Source organism: Pipra filicauda, unplaced genomic scaffold, assembly GCF_003945595.2.
Source record: "Pipra filicauda isolate LSUMZ 115617 unplaced genomic scaffold, ASM394559v2 scaffold206_size1356665_pilon, whole genome shotgun sequence".
Lineage (NCBI taxonomy): Eukaryota > Metazoa > Chordata > Aves > Passeriformes > Pipridae > Pipra > Pipra filicauda.
In genome coordinates this window covers 452,174-478,863 of record NW_024104317.1, presented here as the reverse complement: position 1 = coordinate 478,863, position 26,690 = coordinate 452,174, and the positions used below count along the sequence as shown (strand labels likewise).

Here is a 26,690-nt window from a genome sequence, read left to right as displayed (position 1 = left end):
TTAACTTATTTTCTCCTTATTTGCAAGCTCTGAATGTGTTACTGCACTGGCTAACATATTAATGAGCACTACATAGGAGAACGAATCTGCTAACAGCAGCAAAAATACTTTGAGAAATACTTTTTTCTTTCTAGAAAAACTGGAGAGAAGTGATACTTATCAGCAGAATTGTCTCCTACCCTGAACTGCTCATGGCTTTCACCCAGGCTGCTGTCCCACATGACTATTAGATGTATCTCTGTACAGCTGTTATTCCCTGTCAGTGCATGGATTTGTTCAATCCTTGCTGCAGAACTCAGCACAGCTCCTTGCCGAGCTGCATGAACTGCCTCCTGACCCAGTGCTCCAGGTCAGAGGTCTCTGTTAAGGTCCTGCAGTTTCTTGTATTGGCCCCTTGAGCAGTGGAGTGTGGCCTGTTGGTCTCCTTGGGGTGTGCTCTGTGTCATCGTGCCAGCAATAAGTGACAGTGTTGAGCAATGTGGGCCCCAGTACCTGACCTCAGGGTGCTCTGCTTGTTACCGCTGCAAGCCAGACATGGTGCTGTCAGTCACTTTTTGAGCCAAGTGGTCCACAAATTTTCAACCCAGTCTGTCTATCCTGCCTGTGATTGCTTGACTTACAGATAAGAAAGCTTCAAGGGGCCCTGTCAGAAGCCTTTCAAAGCCTTGGTCTCTGTCTGTCTGTTCTGTGCCTTCTTGCAACTCTCCCCTTTACCTTTTAGTTTCCTGAAGGTAATAACAACCTTCCTTACCTGTTCTCAGTTAATAACAAAGGGTAAATCACCAGCACCCTTACCATTTGGGTTGAGATGGTAGTCCTTTCTTGTAAGAGGATTTGCATTTTAAGATGGAGAAAATGATGGAGTTGCAATGAATTGAAACCGTAGGCCAGCAAATTCTTTTATCCCTTGGAGTCAAAAAGTAGCATTATGAATCTTTTCCCATTTAGAGGGAGGTGTCATCTCTGTTTTTGAAAAGTTCAGATTCATTAGAATGACATAAGACACACTATTGGCATTTCTCCTTTAAGCATGGTACCAACTTTGTATGAAAAAATCTTTTTGAAAACAATTGTTTCCTTTAGAACCTAGTGACAGTCCTCTGGGTACTCAGAAATGTATGGCAGGTACTGGAGTACCCACAGAACAGCACTGCTGTCTGGGTTCTGTCCTGAGCTCAGTAGACTATTTTATAATTGAAACGTGATCGGTTTTCACTGTTTTTGAAACAACAGGACTGGAGGACTGATTTGCTTGTCTCTGAGAAGAGCCTTCTCACTGTCTGCAGAAACAGTTATTATTGTTGAAGCACTTCATCTCCACTGGCTATGAGAGGTTGTTAGCCTCTACTCTTTTCTGCTCTGCTGCTTTGATGTAGCACCAAATATGTCAAATTGCAGTCTTTTCTTCATGTCGTATTAAGCAACATGAACAGCTATTGAAATGAATCTGAAGTAGTGTGAGGCTTCGCCAGATAAAAGACATGTATTATTAATATATTTTCTCTCACTCATTTTCACTTGTTTTTTACCAGTGTGCCCTTATTTTTCCAGTGGAGGCACAGATGCTTGATTAATGCTTTGAGAGTTATTCAGCAGCAGATCTACTTTCCTTGGCTACTTTGCATGGACCATTTAGAAGGTATTCCCTACTGAAAACTGCACTCCTAAAGAAGCTCTTTAAAAAAGATGGGATGACTCAGATTCTGAGCAATCCTGCAAGAGCTGAAGGATCTTCATATGTTATCCATACTGGAATAAGCCTCAAAGATGTCCCTCTTTCCTCCCATCACACTCCCCATCCAATAGTTCCTGCATGACAGCCTGAATCAAACTAGCCTTGTGTTTCAGCCCAATAGGTGCTTAAGGAAAACCTCGTTTTGGAGGACGTGCTTAGCCTAGTCAACCTGGGTCCTACAGGGAGTAATCCAGAGTGATAAATTAGATCCTTGCTCCAGCCTGGTCTTGACACTGGGGAGAACAATTCCAACTCATCACACCCTGGTGGATTCAGTTTTTCCCACTGAGTATGACCTTGACAGTCTAACCTTGCTTGGCTGATAATCTTTATCACTTCAGATTAGAGTCCACCCATTTCAAATTCAGGCTGTGTGGAAGCTTCATTGAGGGTGTAAAGAAGGGATGAGACAAGGGTGTTAAGCTTTTGGCTCTTTCGGAAGGCCTGTTACTTGGACTTCTATAGTTTATCAGTTTAATCTTTGGGATTTGGTGTCTGGTGTTCACTAGAAATCTTTCTGAGAGTTGAATGGACCATCTAGGGCTAAATATGAATACTTTTTTCTCCTGCATGGACAGATGCAAGCAACACATCAAAGGCAACTTTAGATTAATCACATACTTTTACTCTAAGAGTGATTTCAGCAGTATTTTTTTGAATGCAAAGATCTCATAGTTGTTAATTTTAAAGGACTTTTCAGGTCAGGCTGGTACTGAGTTTGTCTGGGATGGAGTTAATTTTCATCACAGCAGCCCATATGGTGCTGTGTTTTAGACTGTGAGAAACACGACAGTGTTTTAGTTAGTGCTGAATAGTGCTCACACCATGTCAGGGCCTCTTCTGTTTCTCACTCTGCTGCCCCAATGAGAAGGCTAGGGGTGGGCAGGTGGTTGTGAGGGGATACAGCTGGAGCATCTGACCCAAAATGACCCAAAAGATACTTCATATACCTTAACATCTTGCTCAGCAATAACACTGGAAGTAGCTGGTGCTGAGGTTGGTCATTAACCTGCTGGTGGTTGGTGATTTGGCTTGCCTTGCTTATATGTGTGGTTGGTTGGTTTTTTGTTTGGTTGGTTGTTTTAATGTCCCCTTTCACTTATTTATTTTGACCTATGAAGTTTCTCCCCTTCCTTTTGCCTTTTTGATTCTCTCCTTCATCCCTCTTGGGGGGAGTGAGTGAGCAACTGGGTAGGGGCATACCTGCCATCCAGGCTCAGCCTACCACAGGCTGTTTCTAGACATGTTAAATATGCTTGAAGCAATGTAGTAGATTTTGATTTTTGGAATTTTGATTTAGGAATTTTCTAGTTGAGTTGTATTCTAATCACAGTACAGTCTATTCAGAATACAATAACTTTTTTTTTCCTCACATAGATGTTGCCAATATAACAAAATTAATTTTTTGCAGTGAATGTAACACGAGGTCAGATAGATGCCAATCTGCTGCATGTACAATGTCTTTAATGGATCAAACTTCGAGTATTGCAAAAGGAACAATTTATTTTCAGTCATTTCCTAGTGTGTTTTGAAGATATTCTCCTGACTTTCATGGCTTCCAGCTAGGAAAAAATAACATTGAGTTCTGGCTTTCATACTAGTCGTACTAGCCAATGACCTCTCTAATTCTCAGGAACTTCTTGTGTGGCAACTAAAGATGTAAAACGTGCTTCAGTAGTGCTAAAGTAATTCCAAAACATCAGAAAAAGGGGAAGAGATTCCACTCCAGGCTTTTTTAATTCTGAAACATGAAATGGCCTCATACCTGCCTTAGAAAGCATGACCTTTTTGTCAAGGTGTGCTACTATTTTAATATAGGCTACTATATGCCATTTTACTAGATTTTCTCCCCTCTGATATTCTTGATCTCTTTCTCATTATGTAAATTCTGCTTGTTGTTGCTGAGACAGCCTTATCCTCTTGCTGTTCCCCCTTCCTTTGGTGGGGATTTTTTGATATTTATTCTCTTGCCTGCTACCTACGCTAAGAAACTTGCACATGATTGATGTCCTCAGAGACCTCTATCCTTCCAGTCAATTTGGCTGAAGTTAACCTATAGTGGTAGAATTACTAAGAGACAACAACTGACAGATGAATGATATGATTAAATATCTTTGAAATCACACTTGGAATACGCAGTGGTAATTGTCGGGAAAGTTTTGTGAAGTTTTGCTTCTGAATGCTCTTCAGTCTGTCAGCTCATATTTTGAAACCTGATTATTTTTGCATATAGAGAACATCATAATGCAGACACATCTGGGTTTTTTTCTCCAATATGGCATGATGTTTTCCTTCTCTGTTTTGGACTGAAAAGAACTCCAGAAGCAAGCTTATACAGATGCCCATAGTGATGGTCACTCAGCTGGGAAGGGAAACATTCTTGACTGTTTTTTGGCTTGACTTATCAAGGCTTATGAAGGACCTCATCGGAGTGATGTCCCAGATCTGTCTTATACGTAACAATTTAAGGCTTGGAATAAACTGGGAGAAAAATCACAAACACCCACTGAAAAGTTTCTATTCATAGGACCTGTTCTGGGCTTAAATGCCATTGCGGGTCAAGTTTAAAAAAACAAAGCAAGCAACTATTAATCAGATTCTTCTTTCCCAAGTAACGTGTCACCTGCTTTCTGAAGTTAATGAGGCTGTGGTATTCTTCAAGGTTTTGGAAACTTAAGACACAGACAGCTGTATTTACCATACGCTAATTGTTCCAGAAAATATTTTTCTGTTGTTGGGGTCAAAACAATAGAAAGGAGTCTCACTTTTTGAGAGAGTTCAGTGATGATTATTTTGGGCACATATGGGTCAGATTGAGCGGGCACTGCAAATTTTGTATATGAGACTATTAAACTTCTTAAGAAGGGCAGATACACATCAGCATTCTGAACTGGAGGTGCAACAATGGCTGCTGGTTTCAGTTCTGCAAACATGTTTACTTGCCAAGCTCACAAAAAGGTGCTCCTAAGGTATGGAATCCTGTTAAAGATGCCTATTAGAAGGGGAATTTTCAGCTCACAGTGTTTTCAGTAAATAAACCTCTTTGCCCGAAAGAACTGTGCAAATGATTTTTCTGGTAGTTTAGGAGCATGCAGAAACAAGCAGGACACTTCTTGGCTACTCTCAGAATTGGCTTGGATGGTCACCTGATACTTCAGGGAGTAAGAACTGCAGAGCCAAAGAGCTTCCTGGGTGCTGATGGATGCAGTTTGCATCAGACATCAGTTGTTCTCAAACTAGTGTTCAAATTTCATTTGCCTTATAGAAAACGCTTATAAAATTACTACTCCTTGGGTAAGAAATGATTACAGCCCTTACATTAGAGCTCTCTGTTGGTGTAAGGCAATCTTAAACTAGTATCCAAGCTTTTTTGCAGAGCTCTTTATGATTTTGGAATTCTGTGTACTCTTTGAAGACCTTACAGACTATGATTATGCATAGCAGAGGTTAAATGAAGTTTATTGGATTTAAATAATTCTGATAAGCTTTTTTGTTTTTTTAATTTGATTGTATTAAGTATCCCAGAAATCTACCAGGTCAGGCTTCTGGGAAAGAGGGACCTAAACTTGAGTCCTGCCAGCTTGACAGGTGCCTGCAGTGATACTTAAGGGACATGTTCTGCCTGAAGAAATATGAAGGCTAATATAGCCTTTTCCCCTTGGGTTTGGCACTCTGAACAGTTGGTACATTTGTCAAGTTAGACCTTCACTACTCATTTTATTACAAGCTCCAGGTCTTACTGCTTATGCCATTGCTCTTTCCTAACCTGTGTTGTATTGAGGATACAGGTGGAACTCACGGATCGATGAAACTGGTACTATGTGTGTTCAATCACGAATAGTTGGCAAGTGCTGAACTGAAGCATTAAGTTTCTGTGAAAGTCTTACAGTGTGGGTTTTTTTGATACTGCAGAGCTCTTGTTTCTCTCTATCCAATATTCAAAGTGCTCAGGGAGACCGGGAGGTAGGAGCTTCCTTATTTTATGATAACAAAATGAGTCTGGGTTACTAATTAAAGATCATAATGATGTGGATATTTTTATTGTGCACATGGGAACTGTACATAAAGATGGATTATTGCCAAGTAAACATTCAAACAAAACCTGAAATAAAGGCAATTCATTTTTATGTAGTGTTTTTGTAAGAAAGAAACCAGTCACTCTTACTGGGAACACTTTTGAGGAAACGTGGAAACAGTGGTCTCTGACAGTAGGAACCCAAGCTTTTATGTGATAATACAAAATACAGACTGATAAATAGGGAATAAGTAATGATAGGTAGCTAGAGAGTTAAGGGCATATTCTTCTTATTAACAGATTAGTCCTTGTGTTAATACATTGATTTTTGTGGTTTGAAATGTCAATTCAACCTTCAATTTGAATAGTTAAGTGGGGATATATTTCCTTGGAGTTCAAAAGTAGACTTAGAAATATTCTGTTTCATATGTTTCTCTATATGATAATATATGTTCATATTTCAGAAAGATTTATGTTCACAACTATTTCTTTAAAAAAACCTTTGAGCACAAATAATTGTTTTAAACAAGTGAAACCTTCATTACAGTTAAATCTCTGGCTTTAGTCAGAAAAATATGTAAGAATATATTTTAATTTTACAAGCTTAAATATTGTATTTTTAATCTTGTGGGCAGCCAGATGTAAAAGGTTTCATTTGTACAGAGGCCAAGACAATTTTGCAGTGTAACCAATTTATTTATCTACAGCTGCAAATATATGGCTGAAAGATTCAGATGGTTTATGTGGTCTTCATCAACAATGTAGATGTAATTGCCTGAAGTTACTTAAGCTTTCTCTTCTTTATTGTATCTTACTGATGGAATCCTTTGTAGATGTGTAGACTCTGTCTTCCTCTTATTGATTCTTCTATGCCCATGGCACATTAGAGCTTATATTTTCTGCATCACAAAAAGCTATTTCTGCAACATTCAAGAAATGCTTTTGGCACTTTGACTTTATTTGTTGTCATGAAATTGCCATGCGTTGGACTGTGTATTATTTCAGTGAGAAATTATCTTATTATAATGTGATTAGAAGTATGGAAGTAAGACGGATTGTTGATCCATGGTGCATAGAAAAGGTTGTTTTGTGGGATAGGAACATTCTTGTGTTTGGCAAGAGACAGCTCTCTGTGACTGTGTTCCCCTTGTGCAGTGTTTCCTATTTCACATGTGTTGTTTGAGTATGTGCTCAGTTGTGCTCTACCCTGCTGCTTCAGACAGAAGACTGTTTACTGTGTCCCCCAACCTGCAGAAGGAACATAAAGGGGTTTTAGTTGTTCCATCATCCTATTTTACTTAGGGCTACCCTTGGATTTGAATGTTCTTGCAAGAAAACATAATCTAATTTAGCTAGATAAAGAAGGTGTATTTTTTTTTTTTTTACAGCCTTTGTTTCTTTTTCCATGACAATCAAGTTGAGTGTTAGATATTTTTCTTTGGCCCTGCCCCTACTGCTGCACTCACATGCAGTAGATGACCTTCTGTGGGAAATGATGTCTGAGGCTATTTGGTGAAAAATTGTAGGTCACTGGAAAGAAAACTGCTTATGAATATGGAAATGCTGTCATCGGTGATCCTTGGATAGTCTACCAAGAAAGAGGTCCTCATGCAAATGGAGTTTATTTTGAGGTTTACTGTGGGCTGAGTTACACATTTTTCTCCAGACATCATGCCTTAATTTTGGTTTCATCAATCTGCACATTTATATAAAGATGACTGTCTCAGTATAATTCATGAAGTTACTCGTTTCTGAGCTGGAAGTGTGGATGCAATTTTACACTACACTAAACTTGCTACCTCAGGGGATGCTTATAGGGTAAACCAAATAAAGTAGAAGGGAGATGACTAAAGGCTGGAAGGGCTGGTACAGGTGTAAACTTAAGTGAACAGTCATGTCCTAAAGAGGGTTTTTTACAATACCACTTCTAAAAAATAGAAATGATGGCTAATGTTATTTCATTGAAGTTTTTTGCAAAGGCTGGTTAGCTTATGATACAAGAGCAGAGTAATTGCAAAGGACATGTTTTTCATCAAGGTCTGTGATGCAATTTATTAAAATATATAAATAGATTAAAATCCTGCAGGGACTCCTGTACTTGTAAAAAAGAAAATAAAGTTTGAATCCTATAGAGCTTGGTTAAAAAAACCCAAACAACCAAACAGAACATTTTAAAAATAATTTTGCATCTTAGACTTGTTAGCACACAACAAAGAACAACAAATCTTAAGGAGACTAGGACAGTATTTACTTCAGGTCTAAGGAAAAAAGCTTTGTTTTTTTTCAAACTCTTTTGTTTAAGTGTTCACATGTATGGTTGTTTGAAATGCTTTACCAAGAGCTCTTCATAATCTAATTGATGCATAGTCCAGATCGTTCAGATTTCATAGTGGTAACTGGGGGGAAAATAGCAGCTTCTGATTTCATTGTGTGTTGAAGTTGGAGAATATTCACGTATTTCTGTAGCCATTTCTTTATTGCTTTTGGTAGACCATTAGGAATTTTACTCAGCAGTTAAAAACCATTTTTTTTGACGTGTCAAATAACCTTGAATTTTTAATGTTTGAAAATGAGGATTAAATATCCCAGAGCCATTCATTTTGTGGTCTGCTGACACTTCCTTGAAAAAGCTAGTGTAAACTGCAGATCAGCAAATTCCCTGCTGTTAGGCTTACGACGTCCCCGGTTTTATAATTACACACAGCTGATTTTCAAATGGGTTTTCACATGCTCATTGGTGCAGTGCGAAAGCACCTTGCAGGGAGCGTTGGGTTTATCTCTGTCGGCCGTGTAACGAGTCCCTTGCTGCAACATCTCGCCCCTCCCCTAAGCAACCAGCACACACTGAGCAGTGGCTCTGCTGGAGTTGCTCCTGTTTTCATGGAGGAGATAGCAGTCCTTGCACTGCAGCAGGTGGAGCTGCCTTGGATCTAACCCGAGGTTCTGGCTGAGAGGATCCGAGTGTTACTTTGGGCCGTGAGACAGTTGTCACTTGGAGCTGGCGCTGACATAATTAAAGATAAAGCTGACTCAAAAATTTTAAAAATGGACACAGGATTTTTTCTTTGCATTTTTTATAAGGTCTGGTTTCTAACGTGAAGCAAAATTTTTCCTGAAGGATTCAACCTATTTAATATAAAGGCTTATTTTTGAACACTATGGACCTAGAATAAATGTCAAAGACAGGCAGCAAGCAGCGCTTACAGAGGCATTTTTCTGGAATCTCAGTCACGGATCGATTGAAGTGCACGGGGTCTGAAAAAATGTCTCCTAGCATTAAAAACTTGGATTGTTTTTCTCCGATGCTATGCCACTGTAAAGTAGCATGTACGAACAACACAATATCTTTAATGTTTGGATGTAAGGTGGGTCTATAAAAGGACTTTCCTGGAAATGTAAGCTGCATTTAATGGATGATTGCCTTTGTGTCTAATGTAACTGTAACTTAAATTTCTGGTAAAATAGTGTGTATTTTGTTCCATGCCTTACTCAATTATCCAAGCTCTTAGTGATGGTGACAGTAGTAATGAATTATCATGCCTACTGGTTAGAGATCCCTTTGAACAACATTTTGAATTTACTGAATGCCGCATGTAAAATGTCGTCATTCTCCATTAATCAGCATTAATCATCATGTAATCAGTTTATTGCACTTGGCTTTCATTTTCTTCAGCTGTAGAGAATAAAATACACAGGAGACTTGCACTGAGATGCAGGGCTGGAAATGCCTCCTAACATCATATTGATGGAAGCAATTGTTAGTGGCAGGTTTGGGTTTAACAGTGCCCTCGGGCATTTAGTCATTTTAGGACTACATCAACTGTTTAGGTTGCAGAGTAATAAAACATATATAATTTGGTAATCCTCAGAATGGTAAACAAATATATTCGGTGTCACATCAAAAATGCTTTTTTCAGTAAAATTAACATGCAATGTCAAGGATATGATGAGAATGTTAACTGCTGGAAAGCCCCTTTAAAATTAAAGGGATATGTGTATGAAGTTACTTTTGAGACAGAGATTTGGAAATCTTTCTTTCTAAAACTTACTTTACATATTGTTTCCATGTCAGTGTAGGTTATTTTAAGGAAAAAAATTTTTGACTGGATTTTATTTTGTGAAGTGGGATCAGTTGTGTGTACACATATACACAAATATATGCATGTGTGATACATTTAAATATATATGTATCACAAAATGTGGATGTTGAATAAATGTCACCCAGGTTGGGAGGGAGGAGTCAAAATTTTTATGGCTATTCTGATAGTGTAAATATTACAAAACTTAGTTGAATGCTTTATTTCCAGGAGACAGACTGTGTCTTGTTTTGAATCTGCTTATCCTTCCTGCGTTCAGAGCATTTTTCGGTTGAAAATATGTATCTATTTATTGATACAATTTTGAAACTATTTGATATAACATTAAGATTGCTTTCCTTCTTTTTTTGTGGAACTGCAGCCACCTTTCCTTATTTGTAACAGTGAACTTGGGAGGAAAGCCATAGAATGAAAATACTCTCGGGTTGGAATTTGCCCGCTGAGCTGCAGAGCAGGGATGCTGTTCACTTTAAGAGCAAACTAAAAATATCCAGCCAGCATCCAGCATCCACTTTGGGCATGTTGTGCCGGGGCTGAGCGATGGCGGCGGTTCCCCGCGGCGCGGCCCCTCCGCACCTTCCCCAGCCCCGCACCTTCCCCAGCCCCGCACCTTCCCCCGGCGCTGGCGGGCGGGGGGCGGCCGCCCGAGAGCGCTGCGGGTGAGAGGGGGTCACACCGCCTCCGAATCCCTGCCGGCACAATTCCTCATCACCGCCTTCATTAGTGTCCTTCGCCTGCACAGCTACTCAGTGCGCCTGGCAGAGCAGACCCCCAGCTTCCTGAGCGCCGTTAATTCAGCAAGGGTGTGCTTTAAAATGTCTTGGACTGTTTATGCACAGGCTTTAGTTATCTCCAGGATAAACGTGTATTGCTGTTAATCCAGAGTGGGTGCTCTCTGCTACCTACATACTACCTCTGTACTACCTGCATCCCAAACAAACTGAAGGGTTTCTTTTTAAATAGTGACTTTCTGGTAGTGCAGAGAGATTTTGCACCAGGCACTTGTCAATTTTTGGATAAAAGTTGTAGTGCTGCGTAGTACTAAAAGTAAAATACTCTTGTCCTCTGGGAAGATACAGCTTTTGAATATTGAAGAGTCAATATTTAAATGACAGTGTGAAACAGTAATGCAGGGTTACTTATACCAGTCCTTCACATAAAGAAACAATCTCAGACAAGTAATCACATGAAATAATCTTCAGTTTTCCTTTTTGAGCACATGAAAAGAACATTCACAATCTGACTGTTCCTTCTTTAGTTTCTTTTCCTTGGCCTTCTGGGACAAGTGAACCTCACTATAAATATTCCTGGAGTTTTTGTAAATGTATATACTTACCTTAACTTGTTTTATTGTTTGTGGATGTCCATGGCATGAGTCATTACATAAATACTTACATTTAACACAGGCTGGGCATTTTGACATATGATGGAACGCTGTGACCTAAATAAGCATGTTATAAGCAGTTTTATTCAAGATACAATGTCAAACTGAAACTGTCCAAGGAGGGTGAAATGCCTTATGTCTTTGTCATAACTGTAGTTATTAGAAGAAAACTTAGTGCTTTTATTTGAGAATGAAGTTAGTTACTCAGAACACCAAACTTGTGTTTAAATAAGCAAACCCAAAGATCAAAAAACCCCTTCCAGTATTTCAAGTCATTCTGTTTATTGTATGTTGAAGCCTAAATTGAAAATAATACTGAATGTCCTATTTTATGATCAGTGAAGAAGTTCTAAAAAGACACAAACACTATCATCCTCTTTTCTTACATGACTGAAGTTTCTTTTGTTATTCACAGGCTTTCAGCTTCTCAGTGTGAATTGCTGTTCACCTGCAAAGAGATTTTATTTGGCTTGCATAGTCTGTCTGTTTTTTACAAACAAAAAGTTTTCAAGGTGACTTCAGTTCTGCAGTAGTGGACCATACCTTTAGTTTTGTGTCCATTCTTTTTTTCCCTTCATGAGGAAGGCACTGTTATTTTCCTAAGCACTTCCACTAGGCTACAGGAAAGATTGATTGTACAAAAGGTGTTAGCATCTTAATATATTATTCATTTTGGATTAGCTTTGTTTTAGCAAGATTATGCAAAAATTGTCTGTAGGGTTGCTTTTGTTATTAGAGTGGTTGGAAGTTATTTTCTGCTGAGTGGTATCTGGACATCAGAGTTGGCTTTGGGGAGATGTGAGGAGAACTGTAAGTATTTAGATTTTTCTACCCATTTGCTTTGACATTGCATCCTAGTCATTTTATGCAGGAGTGGAGATGATGTTGCATGTCAAAGTGTTTCACAGTAACTTCAGTCGCTGAAATGATCTTTTGAAGGGTCCTTTCAGATTTAGTTTTGACTTGTAAAGTGAAGCAGTGACTGAACAAGGGCAAGTATTTAAACTTGAAGAATCGAGTGCAAACGGTCTAAAGTCACTCTGTTTGATCAGCTGCCTGTTCATACTGCAGCAGAGGAGGTCTGGCCCTGTAAGCTTCAGTATGTTTAGTGAATTCAAATGATTAGATTTACATATTGAAGTCCTCACTTATTCTTAACCCCTTTCAAAACATGGTTGGACTTGTACAGTGAAAATTAAAACTAACCCAGGGACAGACTGTATAAGTCAGACTGTGTTTCCCCAGGGTTTGTTGGTTTTGTTGTTTGAAGTGTGCAGTAACTTGGGAGTCATATGGCTGGTGGGGGAGGAGGGTTAAAGTCTGGAGAAGGCAAGTGAGTTTAAGAAGTTAACTCACAAACATTTATTTTTTTTAGTTGTCCATTCACTCAGATTAAATATGTTTTAGCACTGATTTTTTTTTTCTTTGTGTGTAGAGAAGATACATTATTGTGCTTTCAAATTTGTTTTCACATAAGGTAGTGGATTGATATGTACATCTAGTATGGACTGGATTTTGATGCACATCCCATTTTGAAGAGAACTGTAGTTATTGCTGCTTCACATTCTGTCATTAGATCATCTTGTAGTTAAGGATGTTCTAGCATAATTAATTTTCTGTCCATGAATGTGATATTCTGTAAGGCTTGAATCTCTAGAATAACAGTTGCATGCTGCTATGAATATGGGTTGTGAGTTTAGGACATGGGATTGTTTAAGTTTTCCCTAAATAGTTTCCTTTCACTTCTGTCTCAGTAAGGTTTCTTATGAGAGGATCTTTAGAAAAAATATAAACCCACAACTCTAGGGGGTAGTTTATGTATCAATCTGTTTGAAATATCTTCTTTTTAAAATACAGATAAGAGATTAGGCAGACTCAAGTGAACCTTTTTCATAATGTTTCCTAAAACTTTTCCTTGCTTTTTTTTGAGGAGGTGATCTTCATTCTGAAAAATGGTGCTATAAAATGTCCACAAAATCCTTGTTAGTCCCAGATATTGTTGCAGATACTTTATTCATTGTTATTTCTGTCTGATTTTGCCAGACCTGGGACCTGAAGTAGGGAGGTTGTGGACCTGAACAGGGATTTTATTGTGGTCAGTTGGGACCATCTTCTCGTCTCATGCAAACTAGCACTGGTTTATTTAGAGTAAAGGGATTTTCCAGTAGTTTACATCATAAGTAATTTAATCCACAGAGTTTGGTGACAGTTCAAAACTCATTGAAGGTATAATCTAGCCTCAAGATATCCTGTTAACTATCTTCCATCAGAAGAGAAATGTTTTAAATTAATTTTGACACACCTGTGTTTTGCAACAGAATCCTTTGGGGCAGTGTCTCTGTCAGAAGTCTGTGTTAAATGTTTAGTACTTGGTTGCTTTGGACTTAAAATTATGGTTATAAATTATAGAGCAGTCCATAAAGCTTCTTAAAGAGTAGCTAAATTGCTTGGCCACTACCTAATTGGTTGCTGGTAAGCTTCCAAGGTGTGCAGCTGAGGCAGTCTGGCTGCAAGTTCAGAGCTGCTTTGCCACACCTTTTTGTTTCCTTTGATGTGTCCATTGCTCAGATGGCTCTTGTAAACTGGGGTCTCCTTGGGGTCTGGGTTTGGGTGCAGGATTGGATTCTCTTGCTTGTAAGCAGAGTCATGGTCTGCTCCTGGGTTGGCCCTACTCTTTACCTGCTTTTCTCCCTGTTGTGCCAACATTGCTGCTCATCTCAGCTTGTCATGAGCCACTTCAGGGAACTACAGAAAAATCGGTATTGCTGGAAGAGGGAAGGAACATTCTGCTGGATTAGCTTGCTGAGCTCTCTCCCCATCTGCAGTCGGATGTGAGCTCCCAGCCAGGGGCAGGGGGATGAAGTTGTACAGCTCGACCAAAGCGACTGAAGGGGTTCTGCTCCTTTGGGCAGTGGCTGCCCTTGAGTGACCTGGGCTGTGCTGTGAAATCACATCTTTAGACTCCTATGGAGGGGAACTTGCACGGGGCTTTGCTTCATATTTAACAGCAGAAATAACTTGGCATGACTGGAACAGCTGACTGAATTCTTGTTCAAGGGCTGGCAGCTCCTGGGAGAGGAGGGGAAGGGGCAGAGTTGAGTGGTGCCTGTTTGACCAGCCAGGTCACCTGAATGTGCTGCCTCACCCAAGGGGCAGTGTTGCAGAGGTGATGCTCCACAGTGAAGCAGCACTAAACACTTCCACTGTGATGGAGAATTAGCTGTTACAAGATGCAGTAGTTTGCTTCACTTGGAGCACTTTGCTGAAAAGTGGTTTCTGTAAAGGGCAAGGATGGTGTGGTACCTTTTAGAATAAGTAGCAGTGTGGATATTATGATTTCATGCACTTCGTGTCCTTGTCTTCTGTTTGCTTTTTGAAACATTATCACGTAAGTATTTAATGTAGTGTATTTTAAACAATAATTCTGTTGTTTGTAGTAGTTTCAAGTTGGGAAATATTTTGCAAATAACAGTGAAATCAATCTTGAATATTGCATCAAAATCCAATTAGCAGTTCACTTTTAAAATGTTTTTTTTTTGAGAAGCTTGTAGGCCTTGTCAGTGCTTTTTAGGGGAGAGAATTCTTTACCACAACATTTTTTTTCACTTTTAATCAAAATAATAACATACTGATCTAATAAAACTTCATATGCACTATGTTATTATAAGCACCGATCCACCTTATAATCTAAACATATATTTATTAGTGAAATCTAGAGCCTGTTTGCACTCAAACATGTTCAGATACCTGTTTCTAATGTCTCTGGTTTCAGGAAAAAAAGCAAGGTAATTCTGTGCTTTGTCTAAAGGTATTGGCTGTTCTATAAAGGAAATTAGTTTAAATTGACCAAATAGTTTAGACTATTTGGCTAATTTGTGTGGGGTTTTTTTTGTGTTGGTGTTTTTGCGTGTGCCCCCCTCCCTTCCCAAATCCCCAATAAAAAATGCTAGGGGAATATCTTCTATTGTAAATATTCTTCAGTAAGAGGAATAACTTTGTCCAACTTTAAAATGAATATGTGTTTAGAAGGTTTTTCTGTACCATTAGTGATGTGACATACCTTCCCTGTAAACTAGTAGTAACTCTGTACATAGTCAGGATATAGTAGTAGTGTGTGAATGTCATTAGAAAATGTTGAGTTGCATCTTCTGGACACAGTAAGCCCTACTGGGGTTTAGGTAATTTCATATTAATTCCAGGTGAGACTAAAAGGGCTGGAACATTTTTGGACAGGATCAGTCTTTAAACTAAAAATACTAATTAAAACTTTTATTTATAGATTTTATTGCCTTGAAGTCAGCAAGGTCAGAAGAATAACTATTTCTGTTTGACTTAGGTTTTCTGGATAATCTGTTCCCATTTCTGTGGTGGACTGATCTTTTTCTGTACTTTTTTTTTTTTTTCCAGAAATACCGCTATCAGGATGAAGACACACCTCCACAGGAGCACAGCTCTCCACACATTGCCAATGAGGTGACGGGCCCAGAGCTGGTTCATGTATCGGAGAAGAATCTGTCACAGATTGAGAATGTCCATGGATTTGTTTCCCATTCTCATATTTCACCAGTAAAGGTAGGCATTTTTACAATTAAAAGAAGAGTGAACTCTTTTGATGTTGAACTCCCTCCAGGAGTTTAATTTTGTGGGGCAAAAAAAATACTTCTGATACACCTGCTTCTGTTTGTTTTTGTGGAACTGCTCATTTGTAAAATTTACTTTGTAGACATTAAAGCATTGACTTAGTTCCACACGTTCTGGCTAAAGGTGCATGGTAGTAAAATGCCCAGAAAGCAAATACAGGTAACTTTTGGGTATGGTTCTGAGGGGCACTATAGTTCCTGCTGTCACTTACATTTTGGATTTTTCTGTCAGGACCCCATAGAATTGATCCTGAGTTTGTTTCTAATAAGTATTTTAATTTATGCCTATGTGGAAAACATAATAAGCCAAGTGTGATGTATGTTATTCTCAAAACATCTCCAGTAACCTCAGGACAGATTTAAAGATGAGGACAACAAACCAAGTGTGAGGTTATGGAGGGGGTTATAAAACAGGCATTTTTATTCACTGGGTTAGTAGGTAGATGCAGCTTAATAATTTTCTGAATAGCACAGCATTTGGTGTACTAGATTGAGTGCTGTTTTCTGGAACACCTCTGAGTGATTTGATACTGGTGACTGTTTGGGCTGTAGAGTGATGAGATGGACTCACATTGTACTAGGCCTATAGCTTGATATATTTAGCATGAATTGTTGGTGTGTGATAGTGTCCTTTGTGACTGCAAAGAACAAATGCTGTTACACTGAGACCAGCCCTGGGGAGAAGGACTTGGGGGTGCTGGTGGATGAGAGGCTGGACATGACCTGGCCATATGCACTGGCAGCACAGAAAGCCTAGTGTGTCCTTGGCTGCATCCCAAGCAATGTAGGCAGCAGGGCAAGGGAGGGGATTCTGCTCCTCTGTTCTGCTCTTGTGAGACCCCACCTGCAGTGCTGCATCCAGCTCTGGGGCTCCCAACATAAGAAGGATGTGGACTGGTTGAAGTAGTTCTGGAGAGGGGCCATGAAGATGATCAGAGGACTGGAGCCCCTCTGCTGTGAAGACAGGCTGGGGGAGTTGGGGTTGTTCAGTCTGGAGAAGAGAAGGCTCCAGGGAGACCTTAGAGACCTGTCCAGTACCTAAAGGTACAAAGAGAGCTGGAGAGGGAATTCTTGCAAGGACACGTAGTAGGGAATGGTTTTAAATTGAAAGAGGATAGATTTAGATTAGGTAAGAGGAAGAAATTCTTTATTGTGGGAGTGATGAGACTGGAACAGGTTGCCCAGAGGAGCTGTGGATGCCCTAGCCCTGGAAGCATTGAAGGCCATGTTGGATGGGGCTTTGAGCCACCTGGCCTAGTTGTGTCCAAGCCCACGGCAGGGAGTTTGGAACTATATCATCTTTAACATCTCTTGCACCCCAGATCATTCTCTGACTTGTATGATTCTATGATATTTTAAGAAAAAAGTTGTTTTGAATCTAGTTATATTTCCTTTTTTTAAAATTATGAAGAAAAATCTTATTGAATGTATCAGCTCTTTATAACTGACCTGTAAAGATTCTGTAAAAGAACTAGCTATAGTGAGTGTATTTACTACTTGTTTTCCAGGTTTTCTAAGGTTTTAAAAATGTATATGATGGTATTGAACGCAGTTCTTTTTCCTTATAACTCCATAATGAACTCTGTATTTTTCCATAGTCTTCAGCTACACAATCTGAATTCTTTAAGCCCTAATGAATAACCACTTGAAGTGGTCTAGACTGACCTTTGAAGAGCCTTCTAAGAATGCTAATGTGACAAAGCTTTCATTTTTGAGAATGGACAGGACTTCAATCTTTTCTTGCTTATGAAGGTAGACACAGTAACACACTTTCATGTGTGTAATTCCCTGAATTTATTGATATTCAGAAAGTAATACAACACATTTTGTGTGCAATCATTAGAAATAAAAAACCAGTTATCTTCCTCTGGGGGTTTAAGGTTGACTTGCTTTATTCACAAGCTTTTCCTAATTCCTAGAGCAGTTAGTCCTGCCTTTCAGAAAGCATGAAGGGATCAAAAAGGCCAGGAGGTGAGCTGTAAAATGGTCTGGAAGAAAGAAAACTATTTTGGAGATAGTTAAGCAGTGTGTAAGTATATTTACAAAATATATATTTACAAAATACCTTTTCAAAGTACTGTGTATCTTCGGTCTCTGAGGAAGATTGGTATTATCTTTCTCAAATTAATAAGTGCTGGGAAATAATCACTTGGTAAGAAAGACTGTGTATAAGGGAAATACTGTGCAGCTCGTGTTACTCTTTATAGCATATATCTGATTAGTTTCAGGTGACTGCTCTCTATTAATGTCATAGCAATGTATGGTAAACTGAAATTTTTCTGGGCTTTGTTCATCTGAAAACTGGGGTGAATGCTCCAGGTTTCAGTTGTTTACCAACATTTAATGGAATTATTAATTCTGATGCTAATTGACTGCTCGCTTGCTTTTCTCCTGAAGAAATCTACTTTGAATACATTGTTTATAATCAGTCTGAACTTTTAAGATATTTGGAGTGAGGGGTGCATCCATAGTTTCACAGACCGTGGAAGACTTTATGGGACCTTTAAGAGCAAAATGCCTTTGAGGTCACAAAGTTTCTTTTCAGACAGGAGATGGTTTGCTGAAGTTACTGGGAAAAATGCTGTTAAAACTTGAGCATATCAGAAAAAGCCCAAGGTTGCTACTGCATTATTAGCATAGCTGGTCTGCTCTTCTTTTGGCCTGATGATATGGAAGATGTTTGTAGTTTTGTCATAGCTTGTGCTGAAGATAATTTAGCAACAACAGCTCTGAATTAGGAGTGCTTTGTGTGATTTATTGGGTAGGTTGGCTTGATGAGCTATGCAAGGACCAGCTCTAGGCTGATACACAAGGTTTTGATCAGCTTTGTTCAATAGTTCATTGCTTAAGGAAACTAAATGTAATAGAGGACATTTTGTTTCATTACAAGAATAAAATAGTAAGAGGAGTTTGTTTTTTTTTTAAATATAAATGTTAAATGCACTTGAAATTTCAAATACAGCTTTAGTAGTTTGAAGAAGTCAGTGGTTTTATGATCATATGTTGCTTTTTAAGTAGTGCTGCAGAGGGCAGTATAATCGGATTTTGAGGAATACCTTCTGTTATAGCAAATCCTCAGCAGTCTGGAGCAATAATATAAAAGAATAGAAGGGAAAGGAGATGCCTGGTTCTGACTAGTTTGCATTTTGTTCTTGAGAGAAACTTTCAAATACTGTAAGACTTAAAGCAGCTTTTACACTTGCTTGGACTGGTGGATGCTCTTTTCAAAGAGCAGCTTTCAGTGACCAAAAAGACAAATGTGTATCCCAAATTTTTAGAGGATGAGCATGTAAGTACTGTTTATCAAAGGTTCCACATTAAGTGCTGTAGTAACACAAGGTGGTTTATCTTCTTGACAGAGGAATGGGCTGCCTCAGATTCAGATTGGGTTAAAATATTGCATGTTTGTAATTGGCATGAAATACGTGATACCTGCTGTACTGATTCAAAGTTTAAATAAGACTTACAGGTTTTGTCTTGTTGGAGTGGAGCTTTGTCAGTTTAAGAAGAAATGTTTACTTCCTGTGTCTCAAGTAACAAAGGAGCAAACATGACCCAGGAGATTTCATGTCCTCTGTTCCCTGTTTAATCCTGTGTCAAGTGGAACCCTAATTAATGCTGTAAAACAGGTCTTTTTTTTTTTTCATGTTTAATGGTAGAGAATCATAAAGAGCTAGGGAAAATGGTCAAACTTCAGATCCTTCACAGATATTCTGTCCCAAACATTTTAAAGAATATTTTCAGGTAGGTAGGCAGCTGGTACCATAATTTCTTTAGTATGAGGTTTCCAAATTCTTCGTAGGAACTCGTGGTTACAATGCCAGGTTCCTTGAGTTCTACAATGAAGTGGGATCCCCTTGGACTGACTGTCGGACTTGAGGCAACACGTTGCTCTGCAGGTTGGCCACAAGATGGCGATGCTACAAAAGGGTTTATTTCGATGTAACACTGAATTTAGCTGCAGTATCACACCTTCAGAGTGAGGGGTTTGGATTTAACATTTCCTTTTATTAAAAAGCTCCAGTCAAGTGAATTCTGCCACAGATATGCTATAATACCAAGCAATTTTTTAAACTATGGAGTGGAAGCTTTGAATAACAGATTATTACAAGGCTATAAAATAATGGGTCATGGTGTAATAAGACTAAAAAAAATCAACACTCTTCATTTAAAGCAATTTATGCATGAGAGGGAAAACGTATTTATGATGCAACATGGCAATTCGGTATTTAAGTGTAGGTCCTGATTGGAGCTTCCATATATTTCAGTATTATGCTCCTATATTATATGTTGATATTTTGGGCTATTGTTTCACTGATAATACAGAAGCTCCAAAGAAAACCTGTAATAATTTGTAAAAACAGGAAGCTAGACCTACTGATTCAGAGAAGTCTCTGCAGTTCTTTTTTATTTTAATCAAATCTTTTTTGCTCATCTGTCTCTGGAGATTTTCACCATAGCACCAATCTTCAAAGGGTGTGAAGAAAATGACTGCACTCGGCCTGTTCCTTACATGCATAGCAGACATGGACAGCTGAACAGAAATATCTTAGTTGGAACATGGTACCAGCTTTATTAGTCTGGTAAGGGACCTAAAATTGCTTATTTGTGCTATATTATAAAATTTTAAATACTGACTGAATAGTACATCCATAAGGAACTAAAGGCATTGTACTAGTTGAATATTTGGTATTTCTAGAATAGCTTAGTGCAATCATCAGTTGTGAAAAATAGATTGGAGGTGGTGGTGGGAAGTATGTTAAACTTAACTTACATAATTGTGGACTCTTGTCCATATTTCATGCAACGCCGTTGGACGCTTTCCTGTTCTCGTGCATTCCTGGGAATGGTCATCTCTGTCCAAGGGAACAACCAGTGCCGAGCAGATCAGGCAGAGCAGTGATTGGCCTCTTTCACTGCTGGCTGCCTGTTTGATCTCTGCACAGACCTGTCATTCTGGCTGAGTGCTGTTATATTCTGCTAGAGCTCTTGTGCTTCAGGTAATGCAGAAAAAATCCCCACTTCTCTTTACCAACAATCTTTTAAAAATGGCTTAGACATGTGGATTACTGTTGTTTGACCATTTAAAGCACATTGGAGGAGTCTTTTGTAGTTATATAAACTTTTTCAGTGAATAAAAGTGACATACTATGACATTAAATGTAAAGGAGTTACTGTTTTCCTGTCTGTGAATAGTGAAGTATTTCAGACTAAGGTGAAATACTGTTGCCCATTGAAAAGAAGGTGTTTTACCCCTAGATCTTAACTAAAGGAATCCTTTTGCCCAAGCAAAGCACCTGGTGAATGCCTCTGAAGCAGCAACTGTGCCCCATGTCAGTACCCCTTTGCTTTATCTGTGTTCACCTTGTAGTGCCGTATTTGGGAGAAATTAAACTTATTCAGGCTCAGTTTGCATTAGAGTGCAAGCACTCCTTTATTAGAATAAAAGCAGTAAAACAGAGTTTACCTTCTTTGGCTCTATGAATCTCTGTTGGAGCTTGGGATGGTACATTGAGGAGGGAAGGATTACTCCATGCTTACACGATTAGGGAGGCAGTGGATTGGTTGGGCATTGACTGAATGCTGTGATCATGTCTCTCTTGGGTGAGAAGCGTGTCCTTCAGCCTTACCTTTCCTCTTGCTTAGAAGCAGAGGCTTGTGTTTCCGTGCCCCATATCCCACCCTCAGAAAAGCTTCTACCAGTGTGTCAGTGGTACCCAAACCTTCTCCAAAAAGGTTTTGTAATCCCACTGCAGCAGTGCAGCTGGCCACATGCACTGTAGTTTTTTTACTCTGCGAATAAATGTCTTGTCCTCAGGACCACCGTCCGAGCTCGCTCGGCCCCGGCAGATGAACCTCAGGATTAAAGGGTGGGCTCAGTTCAGCGCACACTGTGTCTCACCTAAAAAATCCACTGCGCAGGCTCGAAGGGTAATGACCTTTCCCAAATCTTCGCTCGCGAAGACTGGCCATACATACAAATGTCTTGTGCTCACTCAGTGTATGCTTGGTTTTTTCACGTTTAGTCATCTTGGCAAAAGTATTTCCAGGACCTAATGGTATTTAAGCTTAATGGTTTTAAATTAACCCTGATTTGAAACTGCTTATCTATTAGTGCCACAGTGCTGTATAACAGTCTACTTATCCTGACTGTGGTATCACAGGAATGAAATGTGGCAAGGTGGTACTTGTTCTTAAAATAGCTCCCAGAAGGGAGAGGAGAAATGGGAACTCACTCTCATTTCTGTACCGGCAAAACACAGTGAAACTGTTCTAAAGTGCAGAATTGATGAGCATGAGAAGAAATTAGAGAAGAGAAAGCAATGAATGCATTGTAAAGAGAATTTGTGCTGCATAAATCCCTTAAAGCATGTGCATAAAGATCATGTTGATGTAGGTTTCTAGTTTTCTTAGGTGCACACAATAGACTTCCTCAAAATTTTTACAGAGAATGTAAGCTCTCACAAAATAAGAAAAAAATAATTTTGGGATTTAATTGTTAAAAAAACCCCAAACCAACAAAAATACCCCACCAAAACCAAACCACCAACAAAAGGAAAATAAAAGTAAAGAAAGAAGATTGGCAATCATGATGGGTGGAGGTTACCAGAAGGATCTCAGAAGAACTTGTGTTCTCATTGCATCATCTTGACGGAATGAGAGCTCAGGGTTATAACAGATCAATGGAATAATGATCTCAGTATTCAATTTACAGTCAAAAAGGCAAATGGAATACAAGGATTATCTAGAGAAGCAAATGGGAATAAAACTACATTATCTTATCACTCCAGAAATCTGCACCATTTGTTATCTTGATTAAGAAGGCAAATTCAGAAATGGCTTCTAGAAGACTGAGTGGTCACAACCAAAGGGCAGCTACTGTACAATAAAGGATGAACTGGTCTGACCCCTCAGCTTGGAACAGAGCTGAGTCAGGAGGTACCAATGAAACTACAGCCAGTAACACTGAGTGTCTAAAATTATGGAACTGACTAGGGAACGGTTATTCCAGAAATTAAAAGTTATATTCAGAAATATAAATTAGCAGATGATAGTCATCTTAACCCATAAACACAGGATCTACAGTCAGCCTCTGACTTTTAGAATAATCTTTCACCTGCTGATAGCATTTTGGTTTCTGGCTACACCAATAAAGGTATTCCAGCATACATTGCTTGTCTGTTCTGTCCTACTTCTTCAACTGCAAACAAGCACCTTTATTTTGTTCCCTCCCATTAATCTGTATGGAAATGCTGTTATATAAATGTGCATATTCACACGTGCTTCCTTCAAAGCAGGACAATCTCCTTTCCTCTTAAACCTGAATCTTGTGCTGGTAAGCTTAATAGGTTCCCTTCTTTTTATTTCCTGGTGTGTCTTCCCTGCAATCTCCTCTATTCCCTCAAGAGCTTCCTCAGAAGTCTTTTAGAGCTTGTGGAGCTTCTGTTAAAATAACCTTCTCTGTTCTTTAGGAGAGTTTTTCTGCTCTGAGAAAGACCAATGGTCTTTATGATTTGAACTGTGCAGGGTCAAGGTCAGCCAACAGTCAAAGTAATTTTAACTTCCTCTTTGCCCTGGTACATTTTCTTGTCCTGCTTCAGTCTGAGCAGGTAGGTGAGATTACCCTGGCGATGAAGATGCTGTTTCCATTTAGAAATTAAAGATCAGTTGACATGTAATTTGCGAGATGGGTTATGACTGTGAGAAGGTTGCAATCTGTTACTTTTTTCTAAATTGAGAACTCTGTAAAGCTTTGCCATCTTCAGCAGAAAGGCAATGCTTCTGGTTCAGGAACATACCTCGAATACTGGGAATTATAGCGAAAAGCTTGAATGTACCCTCAGACATACCCATTTTTAGACTGGTATCGTATTTTGGTGGTCACACTTGAGAGGAGTTGTTTTGCAGTCTTTAATTAAAATGCATTGCCCGAGTTCTTGATAGGTTACTACTTTTAAACTTCCTGTAATTGAAGAATGTGCAAATATATGCAAAGGTGTCAGTTTGTGTCTTATAGTAAAAAGCAGATGACCAAATCTGCCCCTTCCTCCATATGGATCTGCTCAACAAATTCTTGTCAACAGAGACAAGAAAGAAAAACTGTAACAGATGGACTGTGGATTAATCCAAACATTAGAACAACCTAAGATACAGTAATCAACGTCAAGTCGTCTTAATAACTGGTTATACTGTTTTCGCCTGAGATTTTCCCTGAGCTCTTGGTGCAGTTGGGTTCATTTTGATGACTGAAGCAAACCTGAGGGAACTTCCATTAAACACAAGATGTTTTTATCAGTCTGGCGTGCTAAAAAGATGGGCAGGAGATTCATGAACAGGGTGCGGAAGACCAGGCAGTTTAATCTGCACAGATTGGTAGGTTGTCTGAGTATGAATAATAAGGTAATAATATTTTATATTAAATATTTATACTAAAATGTATTGTTATAGAATAATCGTGCTGGTGTTTGCTTATAAGTTAGTTTCAGCAGTAAAATATGTACTTTTTATTGACTGTGTGAATCACACTTGATCAAGAACCATCCTTCAGTTCTGTCTCAACTAAAAGCTAAGATAGCCTTTCTAGAGTATCTTAGCAAAAAGGGTTAACAATTCTTTTCCACAGTATTTGAGTCCTGAACTCCTGGGCTTTGGCTTAGAATATTGCAAATGCTTGTTAATGAGACTTAAACTTGCTATGCTAGTGCAAGTTTATTAAACCTAGAATTCTGAAAAATGTAAGAAATAAACATGAGCTTGTATCTACATTTTCAGTGTTGGTTTTGTTCCCATGACTGGAAAGGTAAATTTGGATATTTAAATTGAGTTCTGTACATTGCTTTTGTCTCTACTTTTTTGGTCAAAACCTAAATGATGCTGAAAATAAAATAAGTCTCTGCCATTTTTAAGGTGATTCTTGAGTTTTCTCTGTTAAGTCAGTTTATTCCTTAGGGTCTGTGCTTATTTTAGCCAGTATTCTGTTTAGCTGGATGGTAGTAAAACTAATATAAGACAGTTTTCAAGTGCTTCAAGGGGGTTGTTGGTTTTTGTTTAGAAAGGGTAATTGAGATATAACTGCTGTTTCTGTTTACAAATAGTTTTTGTTACTGTGCCTTTTTAATTTGTAGGTATGTATTCTACTTAGAGATTAAAATATGGCATTATGTCATGTTTCAGCTTGTCCCAGAAAGCTGATTAATATGAATTTACTTAGATACAAAGCCAGAGGAATTCTGGTCCAAGTATTTGATGTTGATTTTTACATTTAGTAACCGCTGTAATTACTGTATCTTGTTAATTGGCCAGAGAACAAATAATGTTACTCTGCAGCCACTAGAAATGCAGGTGAATTTTGCAGTAAATTTATCAAGTTGTACAAAGGTACATATACTGATGTAGAAATCTTTACTGTGTGATGTTTTGTTTTGGGGTAGGATTCTTCATGTGTTTGATTTTTTTTTTCCCCCTTCCGAATCTTCAAATTCTCAGTTCCTGCCTTGCAGTAAATAGTTGGAGTTTTTTGTTTATTTTGTTTTGGCATGTGGCATTTTTTTGTTTGCTTTGTCTTTAATTTTATCACCATCAGTTCAATATCCAGAATATGAAAAATGGATAATGGAAGCTCTATGCTCCTTTTAGGGCTTCCTAAGGTTCCCTGATGAGCCTCCTTGTTGTACCTCTTGACTCTGAAGGCAGTCACTCACAGATGCAATTCCAGCTGCTGCATCTGTGTTGATGATTCTCCTTTTTCTGGATATTCCCTTTTCTGTCCAAATAGAACTTTGTCCAGTTTTTCCCTGTAGGTGTTTGACCCTCTGTTGAAATGCTCTTTGACTGAAATGAGCCCTTTGTTTTTACTGCCTCCTTTTTTGTCAACTGTACAAGTGACCAGTCTTCCAATCTGGACTCCTTTGTGTTATCCTGATATTGTGCCATCTCTAGAGCTATGCCTTGCCTTTATCTTCAGGTTGCTCTGTGAATTGTAAAAATCAGGGTTTGTCTCATCCCCACAGTACAGGCTCCTTCTACAAATAACTGTAACTGTATCTGCTTAGGCGTCAGCAAATCTTGCTCGCTATCATTCCCATCCATATGGAGTGTAGGTGACACAGATTGCTGTCTTGCATCACCAGCAGGATTGCATAACCTCTTCCCTAAGTACTTTTCTGGATTTCTATCTCCACTGAAATTAAAGCATCATTGCTTCATTTTCAGGAAGTTTTTTTTGTGCATATGATGCTTTCCTGAAGTGCTGATTTCTAAAATATTTTGTCAGTGATGCTGTAGTTGATCAGTGGCTGGGTGGGAATCATCTTTGAAAGAAACACAGCAAAACTCTCCTATCTTCAAACAGACTGATAAAATAGCAAGAAAAATATGTACTTGGTACATTGCTTGTCCATGTATTGTGGTACTGCCTTTCAGAATTTTAAACAATATTCTTCCATGTGACTCTCCGTTTGGAGCCTTTGGAGAAAGAGAGAAATGAGTTCTTGAAGTTTTTTTTAAAGTTATACTAATTCTTGTGCTCTAAGGTATTTAATAAAATGTATAGCAGTGTTGACATTCAAGGCCATAGTAGAAAAAGATAAAGTATTTTCACCTTGACTCTTTATAAAAAGACGTGGAACTCAAAGCATGTAATTTGTAGCTTGTTCCAAACATCTTCAATCATAGCCAGGGATTAATCAATTCCTCCAGTAATAAATTCATGGCACTTTTCAGACTAGGTATTTTCTTTGTGTCTGGAAAAAGGTAGGGCTCAAGTAGGGCTGCAGTCTTCCTGTGAAAAGAATTTTCATTATAAAAAGCTTGTCCATTT

At 38.7% G+C, this 26,690-nt stretch overlaps 1 protein-coding gene across 18 annotated transcripts in view; it reads left to right on the top strand.

The window, feature by feature from the left end:
- Positions 1-26,690, top strand: part of DLG1 (discs large MAGUK scaffold protein 1) — a 143,655-nt gene that overhangs the window by 36,750 nt on the left and 80,215 nt on the right. For 16 of the 18 annotated variants that reach the window (XM_039380896.1, XM_027738092.2, XM_027738094.2 and 13 more), the window contains one exon: positions 15,639-15,803. In XM_039380896.1, the coding sequence (XP_039236830.1) occupies positions 15,639-15,803 (165 nt within the window). Of the gene's footprint in view, positions 1-8,637; positions 9,116-15,638; positions 15,804-26,690 lie in introns of those variants that run through there. The other 2 variants (XM_027738104.2, XM_027738112.2) reach the window with 2 other exon arrangements.